The sequence below is a fragment of the Hemiscyllium ocellatum genome, chromosome 4, assembly GCF_020745735.1.
Source record: "Hemiscyllium ocellatum isolate sHemOce1 chromosome 4, sHemOce1.pat.X.cur, whole genome shotgun sequence".
In the NCBI taxonomy this organism is placed as follows: domain Eukaryota; kingdom Metazoa; phylum Chordata; class Chondrichthyes; order Orectolobiformes; family Hemiscylliidae; genus Hemiscyllium; species Hemiscyllium ocellatum.
In genome coordinates, this window is record NC_083404.1 from 48,207,998 (window position 1) to 48,235,003 (window position 27,006).

The 27,006-nt window shown below is 38.3% G+C and overlaps 1 protein-coding gene across 1 annotated transcript in view; it reads left to right on the plus strand.

Moving 5' to 3' along the window:
* ctdp1 (CTD (carboxy-terminal domain, RNA polymerase II, polypeptide A) phosphatase, subunit 1) overlaps window positions 1-27,006 on the plus strand; it is a 285,579-nt gene that overhangs the window by 136,153 nt on the left and 122,420 nt on the right. The window contains exon 12 of the mRNA XM_060823127.1: window positions 11,213-11,390. Within this exon, the coding sequence (XP_060679110.1) occupies window positions 11,213-11,390 (178 nt within the window). The remainder of the gene's footprint in view (window positions 1-11,212; window positions 11,391-27,006) is intronic.

Consider the following 27,006-nt stretch of genomic DNA (forward strand, 5'->3'; position numbering starts at 1 on the left):
TGATATAATTCAGAAACTGCTCTCTTGTCTGACCTTGTCATGTTACTAACTGAAAATTGCATTTCCTGCCACTGCAGATAACTCCTACCTCCTCTTTAATTTCTGTCCTTCCTCAACTTTATCTCTCTTAAGATCCTTTATTGAAGAAAAGAGATCCCTTTAAGACTTGCATAACGTTTGTGACATTGTGCAAGAATATATTTTAACTCCCCCTAGGTAAAAAGTTGAGGGAAGTCATTATTCACACATTTTTCATTGCCTCTACGATTCCTATAAATGGCTGAAAAACATATTGGACCCCTGCCAGATATCACAGATGACTTCCTCTCACGAGTGGAGGGGTGTTGATTTGAATGACCTCCTCTGAGCTGTAATTTATATGATTTATGAAACCTGCGGTTTCTGAAAATGAATGTGATAAAAATGCTGTGTTCTTCATGATTTTCATCTTTTCTTTTCAAACAGTCGTGATGTTTGCTGTTGTGGCACAATTTAAAAAGAAAAGTGCTGTATTAACTTTGAATTTTAAAATGGCCCATTTATGTTTTAAGCCTTCAGCCAATGATTTGAGACAGTGGTAGCAATTAGTTAATAAAATAGCTATCACACGGTTTAATTACTTAATTAAGGCATAATGTATTATTATTGCTTTTAGTTGCTGAATATTGGTGATCACATTATAATTTAATTGATGCATTATATACCACAACACACACTGTCCTTCTGGTTAGTATATTGCATACTATGTCATAAGTCTAATTATTTTAATTGGTGGAGATATAGATGGATGTTTGTTTCAGCCTAAAGACTAGCCTTGGACTCATTGGCAGGATGTCTTAATTTATACATTATAAATTGGTGCATAATACTTTCCAAACAATCATGCATTAAATTATTAAGTGGAAAAAGTTAGAAAGTATCATTGAGCATGGGAACTCAATATGAATTGGGGTTGCATGGCCACATGTTCCAAAGTTGCTAAAGGCTACATTATTGAATTTAAATTATTTGATCATGCATAAAATGTTGAACAATCATAACTAAAGCTGAGGAGGGTGGTCGAGACTTGTTCTTCATTCATCAGAATGAATGAGAGGCTATATGCTACTCTTTGCACATGCTTCTCTCCCTTCCTGGTATGACTCTGTTATATTGCCATTAATTTAAGATGTGTTTGACGATAAATAAGTTGTAACTAATACTGTGAAGAACTAAATCTAAGCCTGGACCCTTACTAGATGAAGTATCACCTTAAATGGGAAAATACCATTCTATAAGTAAAAGATATTTAGTGGAGCAGACAATCTATTAATGGATCAAGAATGATATAGACATGATAAGTTCCTTGAATCGGTGCTGGAATGGATGGAATTCCGTCCTGGGTTCTTAGCATTGAATTTGTAAAGCATTGGTCAGATTTATGTACGAAGTTAATCAGGAAAGTTTAGTTGACCAGTTTCACCTTCCTTTCTATACGTCCTTTTTGTGACCGCTAATTCATATCCCATCCAGAACCTCGTCTCTTGATTTTAAGTTTTATTTCCCTGTTGCATGCTCTAGCTATCTTGGTACGCTGCACTGACCTAAATATGTCGATTGAGTAGTTTTCTTAAAAAGAAAATTCTCCAGAGTTGCAAATGAATTTTGACAAAAAAAAACTTGTGCAGTTAGTTCCAGAAACTGTGCTCACAGGCACAGGTTCCAGATCTGATAACACCTCCATTTTAAAAGTTGCATCCTTAGCTTCAGATCCATTGATGACTACTTCCCTCTATATCTCTGTAACCTGCCTATAATTTTCATAGATCTCTGCATTCCTCCCATCTGGTCTCTTCAACATCCTGGATTTCTATCACTGCTTTGGAAGTCTGGATCCTAAGCTCTGGAACTTCTCCTTTAAACCTCTATCCCTCACTATCCTTAGTTAAGCCTCCTTTGACCCTTCCTCTTTGACTAAGCTTTTGATTACCTATCCTAATATCTCTTTTCATAGCTTGATGTTATTTCCAGGTATGGTTTCTTTTGGTCCCCTGTCAGGATAATGTTTGAGTAAAGTTTACTTGTTGTGGAGTCATGTGATAGTATAGCATAGAAAGGAGCCATTTTGTCCAGTAGTGCCTAGTTAATGGACTTACTGTCCATTCAATATTACAATTTAACCCTTAATTTTCCCCTTTTCTTCTGCTGTTCCTCTGTTTCTTTCCAAATCCTCAAATTTCATTGAGTGAGTTCCATTGACTTTGACCAATGCTATCAAATGTCTAGCCTCCTCATACCATAACCAAATCCATGTGGCATTTGAAAGGAAAATAGAAAACATTCTGGTAACTCCAACAATCTAAGCACTGGCATCTCCTTGACTGTTTGCTTGTGAAACTGAAGGAAAAGGCTGACATCAAGGTAAGTCATGTTATGTGAAGAGGTGACCGCCAGACCATGCTAAGTTCCAACTATGAATCAGCTTTCCAGGTATGTCCAAAGCCAGCTATCAAACTCTTCAAGAACCCCCACTATTGCTACACAACTTGACATCACCTGATAGTTTGCCATTGCTCCCCTGAGTGAGATAAGAAATGAATGGAAACAGCTTCGAGATCAGATTGTCAATACTTCAAATAATGAAATAGACGTCTAGTTCTGTTTTTCATCCCTGTGCCAAATGTATTTTTCTAACAGCTCACACTTCCAGCAAATTATTGTGCCAAAATACTTTGAAATGCGCAGTAAATATCTGACAACTCCTATGCAGCAATATACTTTATAGCAGCAAGTTTTGACTCTGTAAATACAATGGGATGATTTAAAGCAATAACGTAGCATTCCTTACCTTTCCTGTTCTTCACCAAGTAATTGAGTAGACTTTCAATATAGTCTCTGCTGGCATTTGCAGAAGATCACTTTGGGAATCTCTGCTATCTCTTTGCTTGAATAGAGGAGCTACATATAGAAGACTGACAATCAGGAGACCATCCCGCAATATAAGTGCACTTTCCAATTGATCCAGGAGTGGAATTACTTTTGAAAAGGTCAATCTGAACTGACAACAAAAGTTAATACGCAGGAATGGATGTGACTTAGTTTAGTGGCCCTCATGTCTTTGCAAATAACCTGGGTTTAACACCTCAAATTCTCAATATCTGTCTAAGATCCATTCACAAAAGACAATATTGTGGAAGGTACTGTGTGAGATTATTTTCGAAGTAAGAAGACCAAAGCTACACACGATACTTCAGGTATGGTCTCACTAGTGTACAGCTGCACTTAAAATATAACCTTACTCAACTCCTCTTGGATTTATTGCCAGTGTACCATTTGCCTTTTTAGCTATTTACTTAGTTTCAAGAGCAATGTACACGGACATTTCTCAATCTGTCATCATTTTAATAATACTCTGCCATTCTGTTTTTCTTAATGAAGAAGGTAGCTTAACATTTAATCACATTATACTGTGCCTGTCATGTATTTGCCTTCTCACTCAACTTCTCACTCAACTTGTCTAAGTTGTCCTGAAGCATCTTTACGTCGCCCTCCCCATTTTCACTGTCACCTAACTTTGTGTCAACAACAAACTTGGAAATATTCTTTCATCCGAGTCATTGATAAATACTGTGCATAGCTTGGGCATAAGCACTAGTCCCTGAAGACCTTACCTGTTCCAACCTTCCACTCTTAAAATGACTCATTTATGTTTAATGTCTACTTTATGTCTGCCAACCAATTCTCAATCCCATATATTTGAATTTTACATAATAACCTCTATGTGAGACTTTCTTGAAAGCTTTCTGAAAATCCAAATACTATCACACCTACTGCTGCTAGTTATGCCCTCAAAAGACTCCAGTATTTGGTCCAATCCAGGTTGCCTTTCATAAATCCATGTTGACTTTGTGTAATCTTGTTGGTAATTTTCAGGAGTCCTTTCAGATCTTTCATCATTGTTATGGACTAGGCCAGACCCCCTCAAAACATTTCAAGAAAGTTGAAAACTTTCAAAACTTTACTAGTTGTTTTCAGCAGGAGTGGTGCAGCTGACCCAACCACTTAGTTTTAAACAAAAAGGAATTTACTTGCAAGATTACAGAATGTAACACAAACACAACAGAACAGAATATAGAATAACATAACCTATCCAAAAACCCAACTTAATAATGCTGTTCCAAGTACTTACAATAATCCCCATTAATACCCCTATGCAAAAAAAAAAGAAAAATCCAACGTGTGTTCTTACAGGTGAGATGTCAGAGAGAGGGAGGATCAGCATAGACCTGCTTCTTTAGGTCCAGCAACTTCACAACAAACTGCCTGCTACAACCATACCAACTCAGAGAAAAGCTGAGCTGGGAGAAATGGCTACTCCTCTTTCATTGTGTTTTTTTTTAAACTGAAAACCTTTTGCCTGAGGAAGTATCTGTTAGCTATAATCAAATTGGCTCTAAAACCCTTCAAATGTAGACTTCCCAGAGTCTCTGGGTTAGCGATCCTCTGAAAAAGAAACAGAAGGACAATATAACAACATCACATCATAGGCTTCAGCGTTTTCACTACTACTGTTAGTCCTACTGCTATTGGGTTGTAATTCTCCCTTTTCCCTCTTTTGTTTTAAGCAGTAGGGTTACATTTGCCAAATCTGCTAGGACTGAATCCACAAAAGTTTGGAAGGTGATAACCACAATTTCAAGGGCCACCTTATTTAGTATCGTGGGATATAGATTATCAGGCTCTAGGAATTTAGAACTTATTTTAAAAAAAGGCTTGAGAGTTTATTAGGACTTAAAGCTGACAGATTTTCGGAGCCTGATAATCTATATCCCAAATTTCCTTCAATTTTTCTTCCCAATAGACCCTTGCTTGCCTAGTACCTCTGAGAAGTTTTATTGTATATTCTTCTGTGAAGTCAGAACAAAATTCATTAGTTGGAGCAAATTACTGCAGATACTGGAGTCTGTAGTGAAAGCAAAAACGCTGGAGATCACAGTGGGTCCAAATCCATCCTTGAAGAGTCATCTTGACTCAAAATGTTAGCTTGCTCTCTCTCCGTGAATGCTGTCTGACCCATTGTGATCTCCAGCATTTGTTATTTTCAGAACAAAACTAATTGTTTAATTCTTGTGCCATTTCCTTGTCCTCCATTATCAATTCTACTGTTTCAGACTATGAGTCGCCTACATTTGTCTTCACTAATGTTTTTCTTTTTACATATATATAGAAGCTCTTAGTCTCTTTTATGTTCCTTCCAAACTTACGCTCAAACCCTTTATTTTCCTCTCCTAATCAACTTCTTGGTCCTTCGTTGTTGAATTGATAACTGTTGCCCGTCCTTAGGCTTGCTACTTTTTCTAGCAACTTTATATGACTCCTCTTTAAATCCAGTGTTATTTGATTTTTTTTTCTCTCTTGTTAAGTATTTTTGGAACACTTCTTTCCTGTTGAGTCTTTTTTTTGCCTGAAAAACAAATAAATGCATTCGTAGTGGGCAATTAATTTGATTTTGGGCCAGTGCATTGCACTGTACAATTGCAGTTCAACCAGCAATTGTTCTAGCTGAAAACGTAACAAATCTCTTGCAGACGTGTCAGCTCGAGATATTCTGAATGATTTGCCCTACCTGAACAGAATTGTTCAGTAGAAATGAAGTCCCATTTTGCCAGACTAATTGACTTTTATCTTTAAAGTAGAGTGCTATTTTTAAAAAAAAAAGTGGAATCTGGGTGCCAAGCCCAGTATTTGATGCTACTCCCTAATTTCCTTTGAACTGAGTGATGTGCTTGGCTGTTAGAGGGCAGTTAACAGGCAATCACATTGCTCTAAATCTGAAGGGCAGCAGGTTTCCTTCACCAAAGGGCGTGAAGTGAACCAGATGGATTTTTACAATAATTGACAATGATTTCATGGTCACTGCTCAACATCATTTCCTGATTTATTAATTAACTTCATTGATTTAAATTCCACCAACTGCAAGGGTGGGATTTGAACCGATGTCCGCAAACAATTTACATGAGCCTCTGAATTTCTGGTCCTATAACAGTGCTACTGCACCACCATCTCCCCTTGTTTTGGGATACTTTGAATATGTTCAGCGTCAAGGCGGTAATTATTCAAAAGCAGCTCTGCCTAGCTCTGTCATTTGTATGCCTGCTGCAATGCTCTTGAAATGACTGTGCTGCTGGGAATTTAGCAATGGCAGGTGCCCTCCAGCAAGACAGTGGAAATTCTTTTAAGGTTTTAAATACCACTCATGGATGTTCCTGGCTTGTGACTGACCAAAATGGAGGATTCTCATTAAAGATGGCACCAAACCCATTTTGACCAGAACACGTAGGGGTGATGTTGAAGTGTTCCAGAGAGCCTGTGAACCAATTGGTCCATCTCCGCAACCCTTCAGGCAACACCTGTCCCAAAAGTGGCAGAGACTACAGATTGTGCAATGGACTTATCTGCCATCTCAGATCCTATCTATCAAGCTTTGAAGCATGATGTTCGATGCAGAAATTTCCTAATAAAGTGAAGAGCACTTTATGATGTTTTATTTTGCTATTTTCAGGCCAAATATTGGCCCTGAAAGCAATTTCAGGTGATAAAGATACATTAGAATTTACTGAATTTGACTAGATAATGTTGATACCAACATGTTAAATAAGCTGAGTGATAATACTTGGGTTTTTTTTTCAACAAAACAAACACTGTTACACAATGTCAATTTTGAAGTGTTTTTAAGTATCACTTGAGATGGAGATGGTTAGTGGTCAAAACAATGCAATATTTTTATTCTTGTGTGCATACGGGGATACTACACAAGAGACACTGCCTAGCAAACAGAAATTTCATTATATACTTGTACACTTTACAATCACACTTGTTAGTCAGGCATATACTTAGTCGTATAACCATAAACAGCATGAGAGAATTACAGTACCAATGTCTTTTTAGAAGGCTAAATGATTCCTGTTTCAGATTAATGCTTTCCATTGTAAGACTAATCTAGCTCCTGCAGTGACATGACCGGTGACCATGTTCCTTTAAAATGCAAACAGACTCCCAAATTGCAGCAATTACCTCTCTGCAATGTTAAACTAGTTTCTATTTTATATACATTATTGTGGTTGTGTCTCTTTTTGTCTCACTAAGTGGTTCATGTCTCCTATAGGTCTGAGCAGTTCTGAATTAAGCTGACATTCAATATGTCTTGTTTCCAAATGTCTCAGCATGTGTCAATCCTACACCCAGTCTGCTCATAACCCATATGTTCTTCGATATATCTGTATAATTGTTTAATTAATTTCTATAACTGTACACACCCACAAAATTGTCCATTTTCATCTGATTCTAAAGGAGAAGAATACTGTGTAAAATATTACCACAGTGCGTAGTAAAAAGATAATCAGAAAGATTATGGCTTCCATTAATCATTTTAACTGAATATCAATGAGATGTTATCACAATATAATTTTTTTTAACAGTTCCGCTTCTATATGACCACAGAGTTTTGCAAAAAAAATAACATTACACTCACTGATTGATGGTTTTTTTTATTATCAGTGAAATTGTATAGCTTTTCACTGTTTGGCACCAAACTGATTGCCAAGAAATGTCCTGAGCTGTAATCCAACTCATTTAAGTCGTGTAATAAAACTTGACATAATAAAAATGGCATGGGTCTTCTGCACCTTAATAAAACTTTAATGTGTAGTGGAAAGAATGCCATTTCTCACACGCATGCTCAGAATGCCATTCCATTCAGTACCATGTTGTGCACTTCTTCCTCGAGGCAAAAGTGAGGACTGAAGATGCTGAAGATCAGAGTCTAGATTAGAGTGATGCTGGAAAAGCACAGCAGGTCAGGCAGCATCCGAGGAGCAGGGAAATCGACGTTTCAGGCAAAAGTCCTCCCTTGCTGAGCTACTGTGCCACTCCTTCCTGTCAAAGTGGATTCATACAGTTGATCTATTTCTTCAATGTATAATCACAATGCATTCACTGTCAACTTGGGTTGTCAAATGACTCATGCTAATAGCGCTTAGAAACATATGTTTCATATTCCTTTGATATACCACTGAAAACACAATTGTATTAGTGGGAAAAAATTACTGACCTCGCTAATGGTGTGAACATCCTTTTCCTCCTAGACTCATTTGCAATTCCTTGCATCAATCATAGCCCCACAATTGTTACGAAAATACTTGCCACAACATGTGCTACTGCTAACTGCCTGTCAATGATCGTGCAGCACGGCATTAATTAACTGGTTCTGTAATTCATTCTATTTCTTCCTCAAATGAAATTTGGGTGACGAGCAGTTTGTCATATATTGTAGCATGTCGACAAACTGGTATAGACTTAAGTTTGACAGGTCTTTTAATTCTCTTCAAAACTCATTCCTACACCAAGCAACACTAGTATGATCTGATACTTTGAGAAATGAAACTCGTTGATCTCTATATACACGTTCATCATTGGAATGAGGGACTCATGTTGTGATACGGATTAGCTATGATCTGGATGAATGAACCACTCCTGGTCTTATGCTTACATATTGTCTTCCAGTATGTCTCTCCAAGACAGTCTTGGAATATAGGAGCATGTCTATACGTGATATCTAGACAATGTTCATAACCATAAATGAATCATGAACCATAAACCTTGTTAACTCTGTGAACTAATTGGGAAATAAATGAGGAATATTGTTCCCCTTTGGATATCAAATTGACTATGAGTCCAAGTGTAATACAGAGCAGACAGAAAACAAAGCCTTTTCTAATTTATCCTAACAACCTGCTATAATCCTTTTGATATACCACTAACTACACCTACTACCATTTCTTCTGATTGCCTCTACTTTAGACACTTTGTGACCATTGATTATATATAGATAGTCAAATAAGTAAAAGGCAATTTGATTGAAACAGAAGGCCACAAAAAATATGAAGAGGAGCAAGCCATTCATCCCCTTGAGCCTGTTCCGCTGTTCTATCAGATCGTGGCTGATCCAACATTCCTCACATCCACTTTCCTGCCCTTTCCCTGTAACTCTTGATTCCCCTACTGATCATGAACCTATCTATCTCAGCCTTAAATATACACAAGAACACTGCCCTCCCCACCCATATTCCTCCAGCTCTATGTGGGAATAAATTCAAAGACTAACAACCTTCAGAGTTCCTCCTCACCTCACTCTTAAATTAATGCCTTTATTCTGAGGTTATGCCCTCTGGTCCTAGACTCTCCCATGAAAGGAAACAGTCTCTCAGCATTTGCCCTCTCAAGCCCCTTAGAATCCTGTATGTTTCAATGAGATTGCTTTTCATTCTTTATAAACTCCAGTGAGTAGAGTCATAACCTGTTTAGCCTTTGCTCAAAGAGCAATCTTTCCAGACCAGGGATTAACCTGGTGAAGCTTCTGTGACTGCCTCCAATGAAATGATACCTTGAGGACCAAACAGCTCTCAGTATTCCAGGCGTAGTTTTATCAGTACCTTGTACATTTGCAGTAAGACTTATACTCCAACTCTCTTAAAATACGGGCCAACATTCCATTAGCCTTCCTGATTAAATTAGATTCCCTACAGTGTGGAAACAGGCCCTTCGGCACAACAAGTCCACACCAACCCTCCGAAGAGTAATCCACCCAAACCCATTTCCCTATGATTAATGCAGCGAACACTATGGGCAATTTAGCCCGACCAATTCACCTGGTCTACACATCTTTGGATTGTGAGAGGAAACTGGAGCACCCAAAAGAAACCCACACAGACACAGGGAGAATATGCAAACTGCACACAGACAGTCACCCGAGGCTGGAATCGAACCTGATTCTGTGGTGCTGTGAAACATTACTGAGCCACCGTGCTGCCTTGCTGCATCAGGGTGCTAGCTTTCTGTATTTCTTGCACAGTACCAGTAAGGGTCCCTTTGTGTTGCAGTGCTCTGCAGTTCTTCCCCATTTAAATAATATTCTGTTCTTTTGTTTGCCTTTCTAAAATGAAAAACTTCGCAGTTTCCCACATTATGCTCATTTTCCATCTTCTTGTCCACCTAGTTAACCTATCATTATCTCTCTGTTAATTTTTTACATTCCTCTTGCAACTTGTCTTTCCAGCTTTTTTTTATCATTACAATTATGGCTACAGTACATTCACTTCCTTCTTCCAAGTCAGTATTATATTGTAAATAGTTGGAGTCCTTGTGGAAGCCGAGTCGTTGTCATCCTGAAGAAGACCCCCATATTCCCACTCACTGTTTCATGCCCATGAGCCAATTCTCTATCTATGCCAGTATACTACCTCCAACATATGGGCTGTTTTATGTTATGTCTTAACCTTTTGTGAGCTATCTTAATGTCTTCTGGAAGCCCAAATACAATACATCTACTGGTCCCCTCTATCCAATCTGGTTGAGACTTGCTCGAAAAACATAATTTCCCTTTCATGAAGCCATGCTGACTCTGTTCAAATAGTTTTATAATTTTCTAAATGTTCTGCAATTTCTTCTAATACTTTTCTGACAATAGATGTTAGGCTAATTGGCTTATAGTTATCCACTTTCTGCCTCCCTCTCAGTTTGAACAGGGGAATCACAGCAGTTTTCCAATCCTCTGGTGGTACTTCCAAGGATTTTTGGAAACAGGATTCTGAGAGTTCTGGACAGTTCTTGGTGGTATATTCTCTGGAGGGTTCAGTGCAGACTCAATGGACCAAATGGCCCTTTTCTGTACAATAGGAGTTCTATAAATTCACTGGCTCAATTTCCCCACCACAATGTCATCAGTTAGAGTGTTAAAAATCACTTATCAGTTCAGTTGTATACAAGTTCCCTCCTCTCCCCTTTTTTGTGTAGTTGATTCTAAAAGGGATTGTAACAAAAGTCCTTTTGATCTATCAATTTAGATCTTCACCATAGGCAACTTTTGTACTAATGCAGTTTGAATCTCAACATTTTCTATCGAATAACCAAACCCCCAAATTTATTTTAGGCTGGTGCTCCTCATGTGTCTCCCTCTCACTTTTATTCATGTTTCCCAGTCCAATGGGGCTAGGATGCTTGAAAGAATTTCAGGTGTGTGCATGTTGTTGATATTTCAGGTAACAAATAAGATTGGGAACATTTTCAGGAAAAAAAAATCCTGCCTTTGGTTTTCCTGTCATGTTCCCTGTACAATAGGTCGGACTGTTATAAAGTAGACACTTTGTCTCACACAAGATTGTGTTTTGTTTTGTAGAGTTGTGCAGCCTCACCAGCATCAGGTGATAGATGAAGATGAACTGCCTAACTCCAGTCAGAGTGAAGAGAAGCCTGGCCCATCTCGAGCTGGGGCCAGGAAACGTCAGCCCAGCATGTCTGAGACAATGCCCCTCTACACGCTCTGTAAGGAGGATTTGGAGAGCATGGACAAAGAGGTGAGCAAAAAAAAGAAAATTAGAGAAGAAACAGATCCAAACCAAGATAGCAAAGTGACCATTTGCAATGTTTGTGAGCTTCAGTGGGTTGATCACTGTGTACAATCAAGTTCTTGAGATTTGAGTTTGATCACTCCAGCCCTTTATTGATTTTCTGTTTCTTTGTACAACTTTGTTACAAATATCCTGAAAATTATATTCACACACGTCACTGCAATGTGAGATAATATTCTAAAGTAAAGAATTGAGTCATCTTAACTACATGACATGATTGTTTATAAATGTATTTGTTTAGTTTTGATCTGTGACAGTAACAATTTTAGATCCAATAGACTGTTAATGAAATTATTGCAAGCAAATAAACCACTTTGGGAGAAGAAAATTTTTCATTTCATTTCTTAATGACACATTTTGCTGTTTACATCATTTCTCTCCTGTCTTCACACCTTATAATGGTATAAATACAAATATTTTGAAGCAATTAGAGATTGTAACAAGATGCTTGAATTAGCATGCAGAAAAATAACATTTCGTGGCTGCTGCTTTCTTGTGCTCTCGTAACTTGTGATGCTCCCAGTTTGAATTTGTGTTTTGTTAACTTGTTTACGAAAACTTTGTCAGTGTGCAGATTTTGTCATGCTAAAGGGTGGTAATTTACCAAAATATCTAGTAGTTTAGTCATCATAGTCATATTATTCTGAATCACTAACCTTTAAAAGTGCTTATTATAACATATTTTCAAATATGTCAAGCTTCTTTTTAAGCAAGCATCAAACCAATTGCTGTTTGATGTTTAACATAGCAACCTAATTTTGCTTTCCAGTCGTACCTCGTTGATGTTTGCACTGTAGTTTAAAATGAAAAGATGCTTCCATAGTGATTGAATACAATTTGGGTTTGATTTAGCATCATAGAAAAGCACGCAAGGCAGCTGTTGCTGTTTTAATTTGAACAATTTAATAACTTAATGGCATTAAATAAAAGAATGTCTGAGGCTTTTTATTGGGTAAGGACAAGGATGCCAAATACTGAGGAGGTACTGCAAGACCAGCTTGTAAAAGATTTTTTGAATGAAGAAAGGATAGGATAAAAATCAATTTGTTCAAGGAGAGAGTTCAAAAGTACTGTACTACAGTCTAACAACCAGAGAGGATTGACCTTGCTCGTGGTGATGGGTATGTCACAAAGTCTAACTATTTAAATCCACTCAAAAATGGTGCAGCAAGAGAATGAGGAAATTTATTCATTCGGATGAAAATATGTTGCAGCACAAAAAAACCAGCAGATCATGAAAGAATATTGGGTATGCTGTGACAAATGGGAGCCACTGATCTCTTGCATTAAGTTATGAAATGGAGGACAGAGGAGGAAAACATTGAGAAACATTAATTCTAGAAGTGGCAAAAATTGAGACATTTAGCACAGAAAGCCCAGAGCTGAGGCAAATGGTTCCAGAGTGGGGAAAGTCTATTCTGAGTCATCAACCGGCTACAAAGCCATGAAAGATCAGCTCAAGGTCAAACAAAAGAAACCAGTCGTGGGCTTCCTGGTTCAGTCTAGATATGCAGTTGCAGTTTGTGAGAATGGAAAGGGACATTACTTGTTGCTGAAGATGGCATCATGACAAAATGTTTGCAAAATCATCTTGCAATCATCATTCTGACTTAAATAGTGTGTCAATGGAAGTCCAAACGACCAGAATACATAGGAGTAGAAGTTAGGTCATTCAGCCCATCGAGTCTGCTCTGTCATTCAATCAAAGCTGGACGTTTATTGAATTTAATTGAATTGAATTAGCTATATTTTCACATGTACTCAAGTGAGTACTGTGAGAGGTTTATAAGTTGCCACTTACAATGCTGTCTTAGGTAAGAAGATACCTAGATACATCATTTTCAGTTATAAGATCTTAGAAAATAGAAAAATAAAAAGTTCAGCATTGCAGAAATAAAACTCTTGAATTCAGTATTCAGATGCTCTGGTACAATTGCAAAGATACTTTAAGTCAACCCTTCCTTATGACTTGGTTGTCTGTTGCAGAGGGCAGTTAAAGGTCAACTATATTACTGTGGACCAAACCAGATAAGGATGGCAGATTTCCTTCCCTAAAGGACAGTAGTAAACCAGATGGGTTTTTGCAACAGTCAATAATAATTGACATGGTCACCATTAGTGAGCTGAACTTTAAGCTCTAGATTAATTAATTAAATTTAAATTTCAGCAGGTGGAAGCATTAGCCTGGGTTTATGGATTAGGAGGCCACTGACATCCTCAATATGCCATTGTATCCTACCATTTTAAGAAAATTGGAAGTTGGCAATTAATGGATAAAACATAGAACAGATGTATAATGTTGGAAGCTTTATCAGATTTGACAATTAAAACTACATTCCGATTTGGGCCACCGTTTTCATTATAAATGACTATGTAAAGTATCTTTACAGATCTCCTGTAATGTTGCTGATGGGTGGTCTGAGGTTCAGATCTATGGTTGTGGCATTTAACTGCTGAATTGCAGCTTTCCCTCTGATTCAGTCTAACCTCGGAAAGACAGTGATCAGGCACTATTACAAATCAGAACATAAACAGCAAGGCATGTGGAAATTAATGATGAAGGTAAGAGGGCCTCTCCTTGAGAACGTGTGAAAACCCCAAATCAAAGGCAGCACAGTGGTTAGCACCGAGTGCTGCCACAGACACCAGGAACCCAAGTTCAATTCCAGCCTCTGGCGACTGTTTGTGTGGAGTTTGCACATTCTCTCCGTGTCTACGTGGGTTTCCTCCCACAGTCTAAAGATGTGTAGGTTAGGTGGGATTGGCCATGTTAAATTATGCATAGCATCCAGCACTGTGTAGGCTAGATGGGTTTGCCATGATACATGCAGTGTTACAGGAATGGGGGAGGGGGGGTTAGATAGAGGGCAGGTTTGGGTGGGATGCTCTTCGGAGGATCGCTGTGACTTCCTGGGCTGAATGGACTGCGTCCACACTGCAGGGATTTTATGAATTCTATGAAAGATTAATCAATAGATGTCCCAATAAAACAAAGAAAAGGATGAATAAATTGAATTACTGTAAAATGTGTTTTCATTGTGTAAAGGCATGAAGACATTTAGAAGAAGGTTATTACACCTCTACAATGGCATTTTCTTTATTTGTAGTGCTAAAACTGTTTTCTACCACTTATGTGAGTAGCCTGACTGTGTTTGTATAGGGTTCACATAGATTTTGCTGTCTGCTGAAGAAACTCCATAGGCCAGGTCAGCAAGCTGCACCCTGCCATACCTTAAGTGACTTGAATCTTTCTTGTGGTTTAATCACAGAATTGGTCAGTCACAAAACATATTGTTTGTAAACTCCATCCTCCTGAAGTGGAAATTTTCTGAGGGTGAAAACTTTGAAAGGAACTGTCAGTTTTATTTATTTGGTTTTTATTTGGCATGTAAAATCAAGACAAGGTGAAGTTTGATCTGTTGATCCGTTTCTGAGATAGCTTTGAAAGTAAAATTTGTATCATACAATAATTTTGCAGCTACATTTGCTAAGCTCAGTAGGGAAGCTGGAAACTTATGCAATAGAAAAATAAGCTGGTTAATGAACAATAACATGAAGGTTGATTTTTATATTTGCATGTTCTGTAACTTTTTTAAAGTTTTGTTTGTACAATATCAAGTATTAGACTGGCTAAATGGATATTCAGAGTTGGAGGGGAATTCGCAAAACAAGTCCTGAAATTGAAATAGTTTATCCTTGTTAACATCCAAGTAATGGGACAAAGGCATTTGATAAACAGGAGAAAGTAACTGCTTCTTTCAGGACTGATCTAAATTCATTACACTGCAAAGACGTGTCTGAAAGGAACATCAGTGACTCTTATGCTTTAATTTAACTCCCTTTGCACTGTCGAGTAATATAACTCTTTCCAATGTTTGGAAAGTTTTTGCCGGAAATACATTTTCTACTTATTTGTTGACCTGTAGTGTGGAAAAAAATTAATAATTGGTTTACATGGGCCAGGGTGGGTTGAGGCATGAGGTTTATGGGAGTTTTCATATGTCGACACTCTGTTCCACAGCAACTGAATTTGTGACTCACTATGCATTAAAACCATACCTTCAGTATTTGTACATCTTCTGCAGCAACTAATACACTGTCCAAATTCAACATTGGTTTTCGGAGGTGTTGATTTGTGGTTGGAAGGTTGGAGGTTTGCAATTACCCAATACTCTTTGTCAGGAGGAACAACAAATATATCTTGTGTTGTGTTATAGACTTGACGGGAATAAGCAATTTTGGCGAGTGAAATGCATTGTTCGTGAGTGTGACTAAACATAATCAAAGTTTTGTTTTTCGATGTATTTACAGAGTTGTCAGTGGTACTCCCATGGGTGAAACAAGTCCATGAGGAGTTGATAACCTGAATGCCCCCTCACTGAAAGGATCTAATTCTGCAGTCCTGTTATGTTACCAGACTTGACTTGCCTTTTGGCCCTCATTATTTGCAATATAAAATGGCTACATTCCTACCCATCTCTTTGACAGTATCCAGCTCCCATACCACTTCATTCTCTGACTCTAATCCTGTGTGTTCACCTCTTCCCTTTTCTGCACCATTGATAGATCTGCCTGTAGCTGCCAGTGTCCTGTGTTCTTGAAATACTAGCCCAAAATACTTTGTCTCTTGTTCTTCTCTTAAGACTCGTCCTTTAAAACAAAAATCAAACATCCAGCCAGTCCCTATTAATAGCTTCTCCTTTAGCTTTGCCCATTCTGTTTGATTACTTCTACTAGATATTTTTCTCGATTTTAAAATAAAGCATTCTTATTATTGTACCGAGTTTGTGCAACTTCCAGCTTTTAGAAGATCACGTGTTTGTTACCTGATTTGTCCAGTTTCTCAAGTGTATTAGATGGAGCTTCTTTCATCATGTGTACTCTTCCCCCAGTTCAAGAAGCAAACTTTATTTGCAGTCAAAGCCTTTGGGCATAATTTAACACGCAAAGTGATCTAATTACACAGGCTGTGTTGCTTTTGGCCTTCTGTATCTTGGAGCCGTTAAACCTTTGTATCTTTATGACTTTGTTAATATGTCATTTATGACACTAATTATGTCTTTGGTATTTGGCTTCATGTTGAGACCGGCTTCAACTCAGGCAATAGGAGAAGGAATTCGTAATCCATCTTTCACATTACTAAATTTATTAGTAGTTGTAGACTAATCATCCCGTTGAGGTTTGATATGCTTTTCCTTCTGACAGTTCTAACTGTTCCACTGGGCTGTGACCTATTGCATCATTGTCTCCGTGCCTTGTTGAGATGCATAATTCACCTTCACAGCAAGGCCTTGTCTGATGGAAAAATATTTTTCCTCTAACAATTCAAACATAATGATGTAAAAGTGCTTCATGTTTAAAAAAAACACATTGAATTTCCTGAATCTGTTGTTGTTCGTTGCTCTCCCTCTAATTTGTTCTAAACATTAATTAAGGTTTACATTCCGATCTCCATTGATTTTAACAAGAAAAGAGGGTTATGAAGGACCTGCGGCCGGCTCTGTGCTTTCTATTCCATTTCCTACATTGCAGTGAAATGCACAGTACTTCACAGGGACACTGCAATATCAGAGGTGCTGTCTATTGAATGAAATGCTAAACTATTGTTCTTATCTGCTCTTGCAGATGAGCATCAAACATCTGACAGCATTGTTTCAAAGAAAAGAAGTGAAGTTAACCCCTGAGGGAGAAATTACAGATGGCACCATGGCTTCAGTGATTAGCACTGGATTCAATTCCACCCTCGGGTGACTGTCTGTGTGGAGTTTGGACATTCTCCCCATGTCTGCGTGGGTTTCCTCCAGGTGCTCCAGTTTCCTCACACAGTTCAAATGTGTGCAGGTTAGATGGGTTGGCTATGCTAAATTGCCCATACTGCCTAGTGATGTGTAGGTTGGGTGGTTTAGCCATGGGTTATGCAGTGGTACAGGGTGGGGAGTGGGTCTGAGTTGGATGCTGTTCAGAGGGTTGGTGTGGATTCAATGGGCCGAACACCCTGCTTCCATACTGTAGGGATTCTATAATACCAGACTCTCAACATTATTTCTCTGCACAGATGTCTCCAGACCGGCTGAGTTTCTTCAGCATCCCCTGTGTTGTTTGAGTTAACACCAGTGTCCTGACCAAAATGTATCCCTCAATTCAATGCACCAAAACTGGGATATTAACACATTGCTATTGGGTACATGCCGTGTCAATTAGCTACCAGGTTTCCTCTCTTACTCCCCTTCAAAAGTCCTTCATTGTTTATGCAGTGCTTTGTGAAGTCTTAAGGTCATGAAAGGTGCAACTCTTTTATAATGAATAGGAAGAACTAACTTGCATTAGGTAGCCTTTTTTTAACAACCTCACAATTTCACAGCAAATTAAATGTTTTTGGAAGTTAGTCACTGCTGAAATGTTAGAATTCTTTTAAAAGTTGAGGGATTATGCTGCAACTACAATAAAATCTTTGTTCATCAAAAGAAAATCAATTATTCTATTAGACGTGGCAGAAGTTAACATCCAAAATATCAAGGTAGCTTCAAATGAGGTATTGGAATTTTTTCTTGGCATGCATATTATGTTCAAACACTGAAAAGACTTAGCAGTTCTCCAGAACTAGTTTTGTGGATTTTGTTATAATGCCAGAAAACAACATTAGAAACTTCCCTTCCTAGGGTATCTCATTTACTGAGAGAGGCTTCATAAAGATGACAAGAAATTGGAATTAGGTAACAAATTTGTTTATTAGGACATAAGGAGCGAGAGAATGTTAGTCCACTGGGAAGTCCCACCAACCCATGTTTGGCCATTATCCCTCTAAACCTTTTCTATTCATGTACTTATCCAAAGGGAGTCCAGAACTAGGTTTAGGGTAAAAGGGGAAAGATATAAAAGAGACCTAAGGGGCAACTTTTTCACGCAGAGGGTGGTACGTGTATGGAATGAGCTGCCAGAGGATGTGGTGGAGCTGGTATAATTGCAACATTTAAGAGGCATTTGGTTGGGTATATGAATAGGAAGGGTTTGGAGGGATATGGGCCTGGTGCTGGCAGGTGGGACTAGATTGAGTTGGGATATCTTGTCGGTATAGATGGGTTGGATCGAAGGGTCTGTTTCCATGCTTTACATCTGTATGACTCTATAACTTGTGTTGTACCATTCCTGTTTCAAATGTCCAATCTGTCCATGCCGAATAGATATCCCAACCCAATCTAGTCCTAACTGCCAGCACCCGGCCCATATCCTGCTAAACCCATCCTATTCATATACCCGTCCAGATGTCTTTTAACTGTTGCAATTGTACCAGCCGCCCCCACTTCCTCTGGCAGTTCATTCCATACACGTACCATCTTCTGTATGGAAAAAGTTGCCCTTTAGGTCTATCTTATATCTTTCCCCTCTCACCCTAAATCTATGCCCTCTAGTTCTGGACTCCCCCCACCCCAGGGAAAATACTTTGTCTATTTATCCTATCCACGCCCCTTATGATTTTATAAATCTCTATAAGGTCGCCCCTCAGCCTCCGACGCTTCAGGGAAAACATCCCCAGCCTATTCAACCTCTCACATCCTCCAAACCTGGCAACATCCTTGTAAATCTTTTCTAAATCCTTTCAAGTTTCACAACATACTTCCAATAGGAAGGAGACCAGAATTGCAGTCAGTATTCCAAAAGTGGCCTAACCAATGTCCTGTACAGCCGCAACATGACCTCCCAACTCCTGTACTCAATGCTCTGACCAAAAAAGGAAAGCATACCAAACGCCTTCTTCACTATCCTATCTACCTGTGACTCTACTTTCAAGGAGCTATGAACCTGCACTCCAAGGTCTCTTTGTTCAGCAACACTCCCTCGAACCTTACCATTAAGTGTATTAATCCTGCTAAGATTTGCTTTCCCAAAATGCAACACCTCGCATTTATCAAAATTGAACTTCATCTGCCACTCCTCACCCCATTGGCCCATCTGATCAAGATTCCATTGTAATCTGAGGTAACCTTCGCTGTCCACTACACTTCCAATTTTGATGTCATCTGCAAACTTACTAACCATACCTCTTATGCTCACATCCAAATCATTTATATAAATGCCAAAAAGTAGTGGACCCAGCGCTGATCCTTGTGACACTCCACTGGTCACAGGCCTCCAGTCTGAAAAACAACCCTCCACCACCACCTTCTGTCTTCTACTTTTGAGCCGGTTCTGTTTCCAAATGGCTTGTTCCCCCTGTATTCCATGAGATCTAACCTTGCTAAACAATCTCCCATGAGGAATCTTGTTGAACGCTTTACTGAAGTCCATATAGACCACCCCGATAGCTCTCCCGTAATCAATCCTCTTTGTTACTTCTTCAAAAAGCTCAATCAAGTTTGTGAGACATGATTTCCCACTCACAAAGCCATGTTGACCGTCCATAATCAGTCCTTGCCTTTCCAAATATGTGTAAATCATGTCCCTCAGGATTTCCTCAAACAACGTGCCCACCACTGATATCAAGTTCACTGGTCTATAATTCCCTGGCTTGTCCTTACCACTTTTCTTAAACAGTGACACCACATTAGCCAACCTCCAGTCTTCCAGCACCTTAAATGTGACTATCCATGATGCAAATATCTCAGCAAGGGGCCCAGAAATCACTTCCCTAACTTCCAGGGTACACCTGATCGAGTCAGGGGGATTTATCCACTTTTATTCATTTTAAGACCTCCAGCACCACCACTTCTGTAAAATGACATTTTTCAAGATGTCACCATCTATTTCCCCACATTCTATATCTTCCATGTCCTTCTCCACAGTAAACACTGCTTCAAAATACTCGTTTAGTATCTCCCCCATTTCCTGCAGCTCCACACATAGACTGCCTTGCTGATCTTTGAGGGCCCTATTCTCTCCCTGGTTACCCTTTTGTCTCTAAAACCCTTTGCATTCTCCTTAACCCTATTTGCCAAAGCTTTCTCGTGTCCCCTTTTTACCCTCCTGATTTTCTTGTTAAGTATGCTTCTACTGCCTTTATACTGTTCTCAGGATTCAATCGATCTATCCTGTGTATACCTGGTATGCTTCCTCCTTTTCCTTAACCAGACTTCAATTTCTCTAGTTATCCAGCGTTCCCTATACCTATCAGCCTTTTCTTTCACCCAACAGGACTATACTGTCTCTAGACTCTCGTTATCTCATTTCTGAAGACTTCCCATTTACCTGCAAACATTAGCCTCCAATGAGCTTTTAGAAGTTCTTGCCTAATACCATCAAAATTAGACTTTCTCCAATTTAGAACTTCAACTTTTAGATATCTGGTCTATCCTTTTCCATCACTATATTAAAACTAATAGAATTATGGTCATTGGCCCCAACATGCTCTCCGACTGACACCTCAGTCACCTGCCCTGCCTTATTTCAGGTAATTGGCGGAAAAAAAAGAGACAACATGAGGGGAAAACCTTTTTATGTAGCACCCTGACATGACAATTTGATTTACTTAGGTGTTTGCTGGATGTTTTGGATGGGGGATTTAATGGTGGGGAGATGCTGTGGTGAGATTTACTTGTGCAGCAGTTTGTGAAACCTGGAAGTGGTGTAAGCCGTAAATAAATTTCAATGTTTGTCCTTTTCAGTGTGATTGAGAGTCTGTCTTCTGCTGACACATTTATGGAAGTGAATCATCAGTGTTTACAATAAGAAACGGTGCTGTACTTGTTTTCTCTCTTATACAATACTTGATCCGATCTGCTATTTTCAGCAACAGTGAGAGTTGCAGAGTACTGACTGTATTCACTGAGCAATACAACAAAAATGTACAGTGCACATCTCCAGAAAAGTTGGTGTGTAAATAATGCAACCTTTAGGTCACTGCTATTTACAATGGGACTCCTGACTGTCAAGAGAAGTTTGATTGCATAAGCATTCCTATATCTGTAGAGATATGAATGAGTGCACATTGATAGGTGGCCTTCCCATTTATTACTGACAAACGTGAGTTAAGCTTTGATATATGATTGATTAGTGAAGCATGTATTAAGCGAAAACATGTCACACAATTTTCATGTCCATCTGTGGAAGATGTCAAGAAACTCTTCCAATATGAGTTTTGAGATTTGTCCACCAGAATAAGTATGAAAGCAGGGAACAGTGCTCAGTGGTTTAAATTCAGATGATCTCAATCTGATTAAGATTTAATTGAGTTCATGGCATCATGAGCATTAGCCTCTGAGTCAGAAGGAAGTGGATTCAAACCCAACTCAAGAGATAGAGTACTTGGGTTAACACTTCAATCTAGTACTGAGGGAGTACTGCACTGTTGGAGGTGCAGTTTTTTTGGTGCAATATTACATTAAATGCTGTCTGCCTCTCCAGTGAGCATAAAATAATTCCATTGTTCATATTCAAAGAGATGAACGTGGAGCGCCCTGTCATCCCATGTTGTATTCCTCAACAAGTAGAATTTAATCAGATTACCTGATCCTTTATCTCATTGCTGTTTGTTGGACAGTATTATGTCAAAACTGGCTGCCACATTTTTCCACAGAACAATTAAACCTGCGGATATTGTGCTAATAATAATACCAGACAAAATCAGATCTCAAATTGAAAGGCCAGAAGTTTTTTTTTTTACTTTTGCTATTTGTAAATTCTGGTAGATAGTCACTAAACATTTTCATTAGAAATTGTCATTGTACATTTAACAAAAAAGTGTTTATTACACAAAAGTATAAATATGAACAACTTTACACTTTGAGAAGCGTTAGCAGCAAACTCCTTCCATATATTCACAAGAAATATTCAACCTCAACAACATATAGACACCCAAATCTCAGTAAAGAGACATCCCTGTTTTCACTTTAAAGCTTCCTGCATAGTTGGCATGAATATAGTCTGTCTCATTTGGAAAATTTATGCATTCACTCAGTGGTATTTTCTTCAGTTAATGTCTTTTCCTGACAGCCTTAAACAAACTGCTATCACAGTTGGTGTATTATTTCAAATTGGTTCCTTAAACCCATGTCTTCAAATTTTCTGCTTCTGAAACATTTTTTACTTGAAGCAAATCAGAATTCTTTTTCCCCCCATCCTTTACTTTGAAACTACTATTATCATTGCTTCGGCTGCTAAGGAACTCTTCTGTTGACATAAACTGCACACTTCCTGCCTGTAACTGCATGTTTCTGTCCTCTGTGAAGGACACCTGTCACTAGGCAGCAGCAGTTCACTTTCCCTTGGAGCCTAATGCATTAAGGTATTCACCTCAAAAATTTAACCACCTTGTTAAAATACACATAAACAAACATATTTCCAGACAACCTTCTACCACTCAGAACTGAAAAATGAAAATAAAATTGTACACTCCCCTTAACACACACAATATAAAATACAACTTTATAATACAATAAAGAATACAAATATCTGACTTTTAAAAAACCCCAAGTTTCCAAGTAGTAATATGAAGTTTCATCATACGACATTTTTTGAAAAAAATGTAATATTAGCTGTGAAGTATCTTGGTATATCCTGAGGTAATGAATGGTGCGGTAAGAGTAGGAGCACTCTTACCCTGTCACCACACTCCTGCTGAATTGGGCCAGGTTTTCAAAATAAACTGCCAGATGAACTAGACCAAGGGATAGCCTTTTAGTAAGTAATTGGGTGCCCAGATATAAACACCTCTAAAATTGGTTTTACAAATTCTATATTTACAAACTTGATGTATATTCACAATACAGTATTTAGTGAAGGTTATATTTCTATATTATTATAACATTTTTCTGATCGAGGATGACAGCACTAAATTTACATGATTTGCCATCTTTTCCACAGGTATTCTGGGTTGGTTCACTTTCTTTATGGCCTCTGATTAACATTCATTGCATTGGTATCAACCCTGCCTTCCACCCATAGTTCTGGATAATGAAAAGCCTTTAGTAAAGGACTCTGTACAGTTCTCTTCCCTAGAGAACTGTGGCGGCTGTGCCACTAAATATGTCCAAGGCTGAGAGAGGTAGGTTCTTGAACAATGAGGGAGTCAAAGATTATGGGAAACAAGCAGGAAAGTGCAACTGAAGTCCAGCTCTGATCAGTGATGATCTTATTGAATGGTGGAACAAACTCAAAGAACTGAATGGCCAAATGCCAATCCTATTTCCATGTTTCTGGTTTGAGCAAAGACGCCTTGATACTTCTCAGTACTAAGTGAATATTGTTCACAATGTGCTTCGTCTGGCAAATGTCCCACCATTGGCTTCAGCCACATTAGGTAACTGTGACTAGGATTTTAACATCATAGAGAGGTGCATCTTGTGTTACCCTTTATAAATATTCATACTTTATGTTTATGTAGTGAAACAAAACAAAAAATAAGAGCAGGAATAAACCATACAATACCTCAAGCCCCCTCTTCCATTCAATGGCTGATTATTGACCTTGGCTCCAGAACTGTGCCTGTTCTCAATATTTCTTGATTCTCTGAGAGACAATAAATCTGCCTCTCTCAGCCTTCAATGCCTTCTTTTTTTAGAATAGAATATCCTTTATTGTCAGTACTCCAGTACAGAAGTACAGTGAAAGGTTTTTACAATAACTGCCTTTAATGGTGCCATCTTAGGTACAACTACCTAGGTACAAATCTTAGAGTTGAAAAAAAGTGTTGTTGCAAGGTAAAAAAGGAATATAGAGTAGCATGAAACAGTGAAAAAATCCAGAATGATAATAAGTGACCGTGAGTACTTAAATTCCAGTCTACGTCTGCAGGCCCCAGAGCACGAGGCCACTCTGTCTCCCTGCTGAAGCATCTGCAGTGCACTGGATTAAGAATTCAAAAGCTCTCAAACCTTTGACAAAATTGATCTTTGTCTCACTCCTAAATGATCAACCCATTATCCTGAGACTGTGCTCCCATTTTCTTGATTCCCGAGCCAGGGGAAACAACCTTTCAGTTCCTACACCCTTCAGAATTAGATGAAACAAATTTGATGATGCCTCAAGGTTTGGTTACATATCTATTCCTGCACTTAGTGCAGAAATGAAAGATTTACTGTTATCAGCAGTATAGCAGCACATGCTAAACATCTGCACAATTAGGAGTCTGATGATTATGCATGTTATTTGAATTTTAATCTTGTTCTCCTCGTGTTTCTCCAACCACATCTTGCGCACTTTATATGCAATCAATTCTAATTTTTAAGAAGTTGTAAATTTCTCTCATGTGCAAAGCTGTTCAAATCCTTGTAGAAAGAACTTTTCTTTATAGGTGTGAACAACTTTCAAGAAGCTGGCAACCTGATTAGCATTTCAAGGTTTTATTTTACAACAAACTATCTGTAACTTGATTGACATTATAAAGCTATTTTTCTTTGCTATGAAACATGGGGAAAACTAATGAGCTACAGAAATGATGCATATTATCCTATCTTTGAAAAGATTGACCTGGTACTTTTCAGATTAGTTATTCACTATGGGGACATAATTTTATATTCACTTTATTCTCTTAGGTTTGTGACAAGAAATAAAGAATAAAAGTTGGATGGAATTCATATTTATTAGAATACTTATCAAATCAAACTACTGTAGAGACCCCGAAAGGGAATTAAATAAATAAAATACTAGGCTGATTCCAGTGATATTTTGGAAAATATATTTGCATTATCCAACTGTTGATAGTGACATATTTCCATGAGAAATTTATAATGGAACTGACAGGTTGTGTGGTGAAATGCAGGTAGTCCATACTTACGCAGAATCCAAATAATATCTTTCAAATTTGCAAAAAGGAGAATGCAAACAAGCACAAATCCCTTTAAAGCATTATTGTTTCAGGGTAGGAACCTTTTCTTGCCAAGATCCTGATGGGATTGGAGCCCATATTGGATTTACACCCTGCCAAATTTTGTTTCTCTGTTGAAAATCAACCATAGAGTCATACAGCACAGAAATAGGCCCTTCAGTCCAACTAGTCCATGCTGAACATAATTTCAAACTAAACTAGTCCCACCTGCCTGCTCCTGGCCCAGATCCCTCCAAATCTTTCCTATTCAAAGACTTATCTAAGTGTCCTTAAAGCACTGTAACTGTGCCCACATCCACCACCACTTCAGGAAATTCATTCCACGTGTGAACCACCCTCTGAATAAAAAATCTGCCCCCATGTCTTTTTTAAATCTCTCTCCTTTCATCTTAAAAATATGCCTCAGTAAAATTGGGCGAGGTTTAAACTCAGCACTGCACCTTATCCTTTGAGTTTCATACCCAACAAAATTGCAGTAAACTTGTCCTTTTATCAAGGGGGTCCAATTCACTTCAAAATTGTACTGACGCCAAACTGTGCACCAATTCTGCCCCACTATGAAATGTAGCATCTGCTATATTTTTATATTGCGTTAAACATTTAGAAGATAAATAGCCAAATGTTGTTTGATCATATTTTGTGAACAGAAAAATCCATGTTTCGTAATCTCGGAGTGAACAATGTAACATTTTCTAATATGCTGTATAAGTAGCACTAAATGTGAAATGTATAATATGCCCTGTAATTGCATCAAATGAACACTATGAAAGAAGCAATCAAATTCATGTTATGAAGCAGCATTAAGTGTAGCAGGGTATTGCTTAATATAGCTTGAGCCTTTCATTTTCATACATGAAACAGACAAATCTCCATTGCCAGTTACTTCATTGTAATCTTAACATACGTGTGTTTCTAGATGGGATTGTCACAGACGTGGGTGCATGAGATTGTGCCTAGATATTTTGAGTAGGATTATGACCAAAATTTTTAATTTTGTTCCTTCATGGGATGCGGATGTCACTGGCAAGGTCAGTATTTGTTGCTGAACCCTAATTACCCTGAGCTGCTTGCCATTTCAGAGAACATTTAAGAATTTGCCACATTGCTGTCGATCAGGAGTCACATGTAGACCAGGCCGGGTAAGCATGTCAGGTTTCCTTTCCCAAAGGACATCCATAAACTGGATGGGTTTTAATAACAATTGATGGCAGTTTCCAGGAACAACATTCATTTTTATTTCATTGAATTTTAATTCCTCTTACTACTGTGATGAGGTTTGAACATCAGACTCTGGGTCTCTAGATTATGAGTCCAGTGATATTGCCCCTATGGCATTACCTCTCTTACCAATCTTATCCAGTACAGCGAAGATCATTTTACTGCATTCAGCCACTGAAGGTTTTCCCAACATCTCGTATCAACCTATATCTGTCAACCAATACGTAATGTGGCCAAATATCACCGTTTATCTATTTGTGGGAAATTGCAATGCATAAGTTGATTGCCAGGTTTTATACATTCTAACAGTCAGTACATTCATTGCCTGTGAAGCAGTCCTGATGCCATGAAATTTGCTAAATGAATGCAAATCTTTTTCATGCTTTTTCTGTTTTCTCCTTCTGTTTTCTTATTTTCGAACTGGAATTGGACAGAAGTGGAATCTGCATTAATCATATGCATAGTGGATTTATTTTAAAAATAACTGATTCTTGGAACCTAAGTTGAAACAGAAAATATTGGAGTATACTGCATCTCCAAGAAGAAAAGTCAGGATCACATTTCCTGTACAAGGGTCTCAACTAG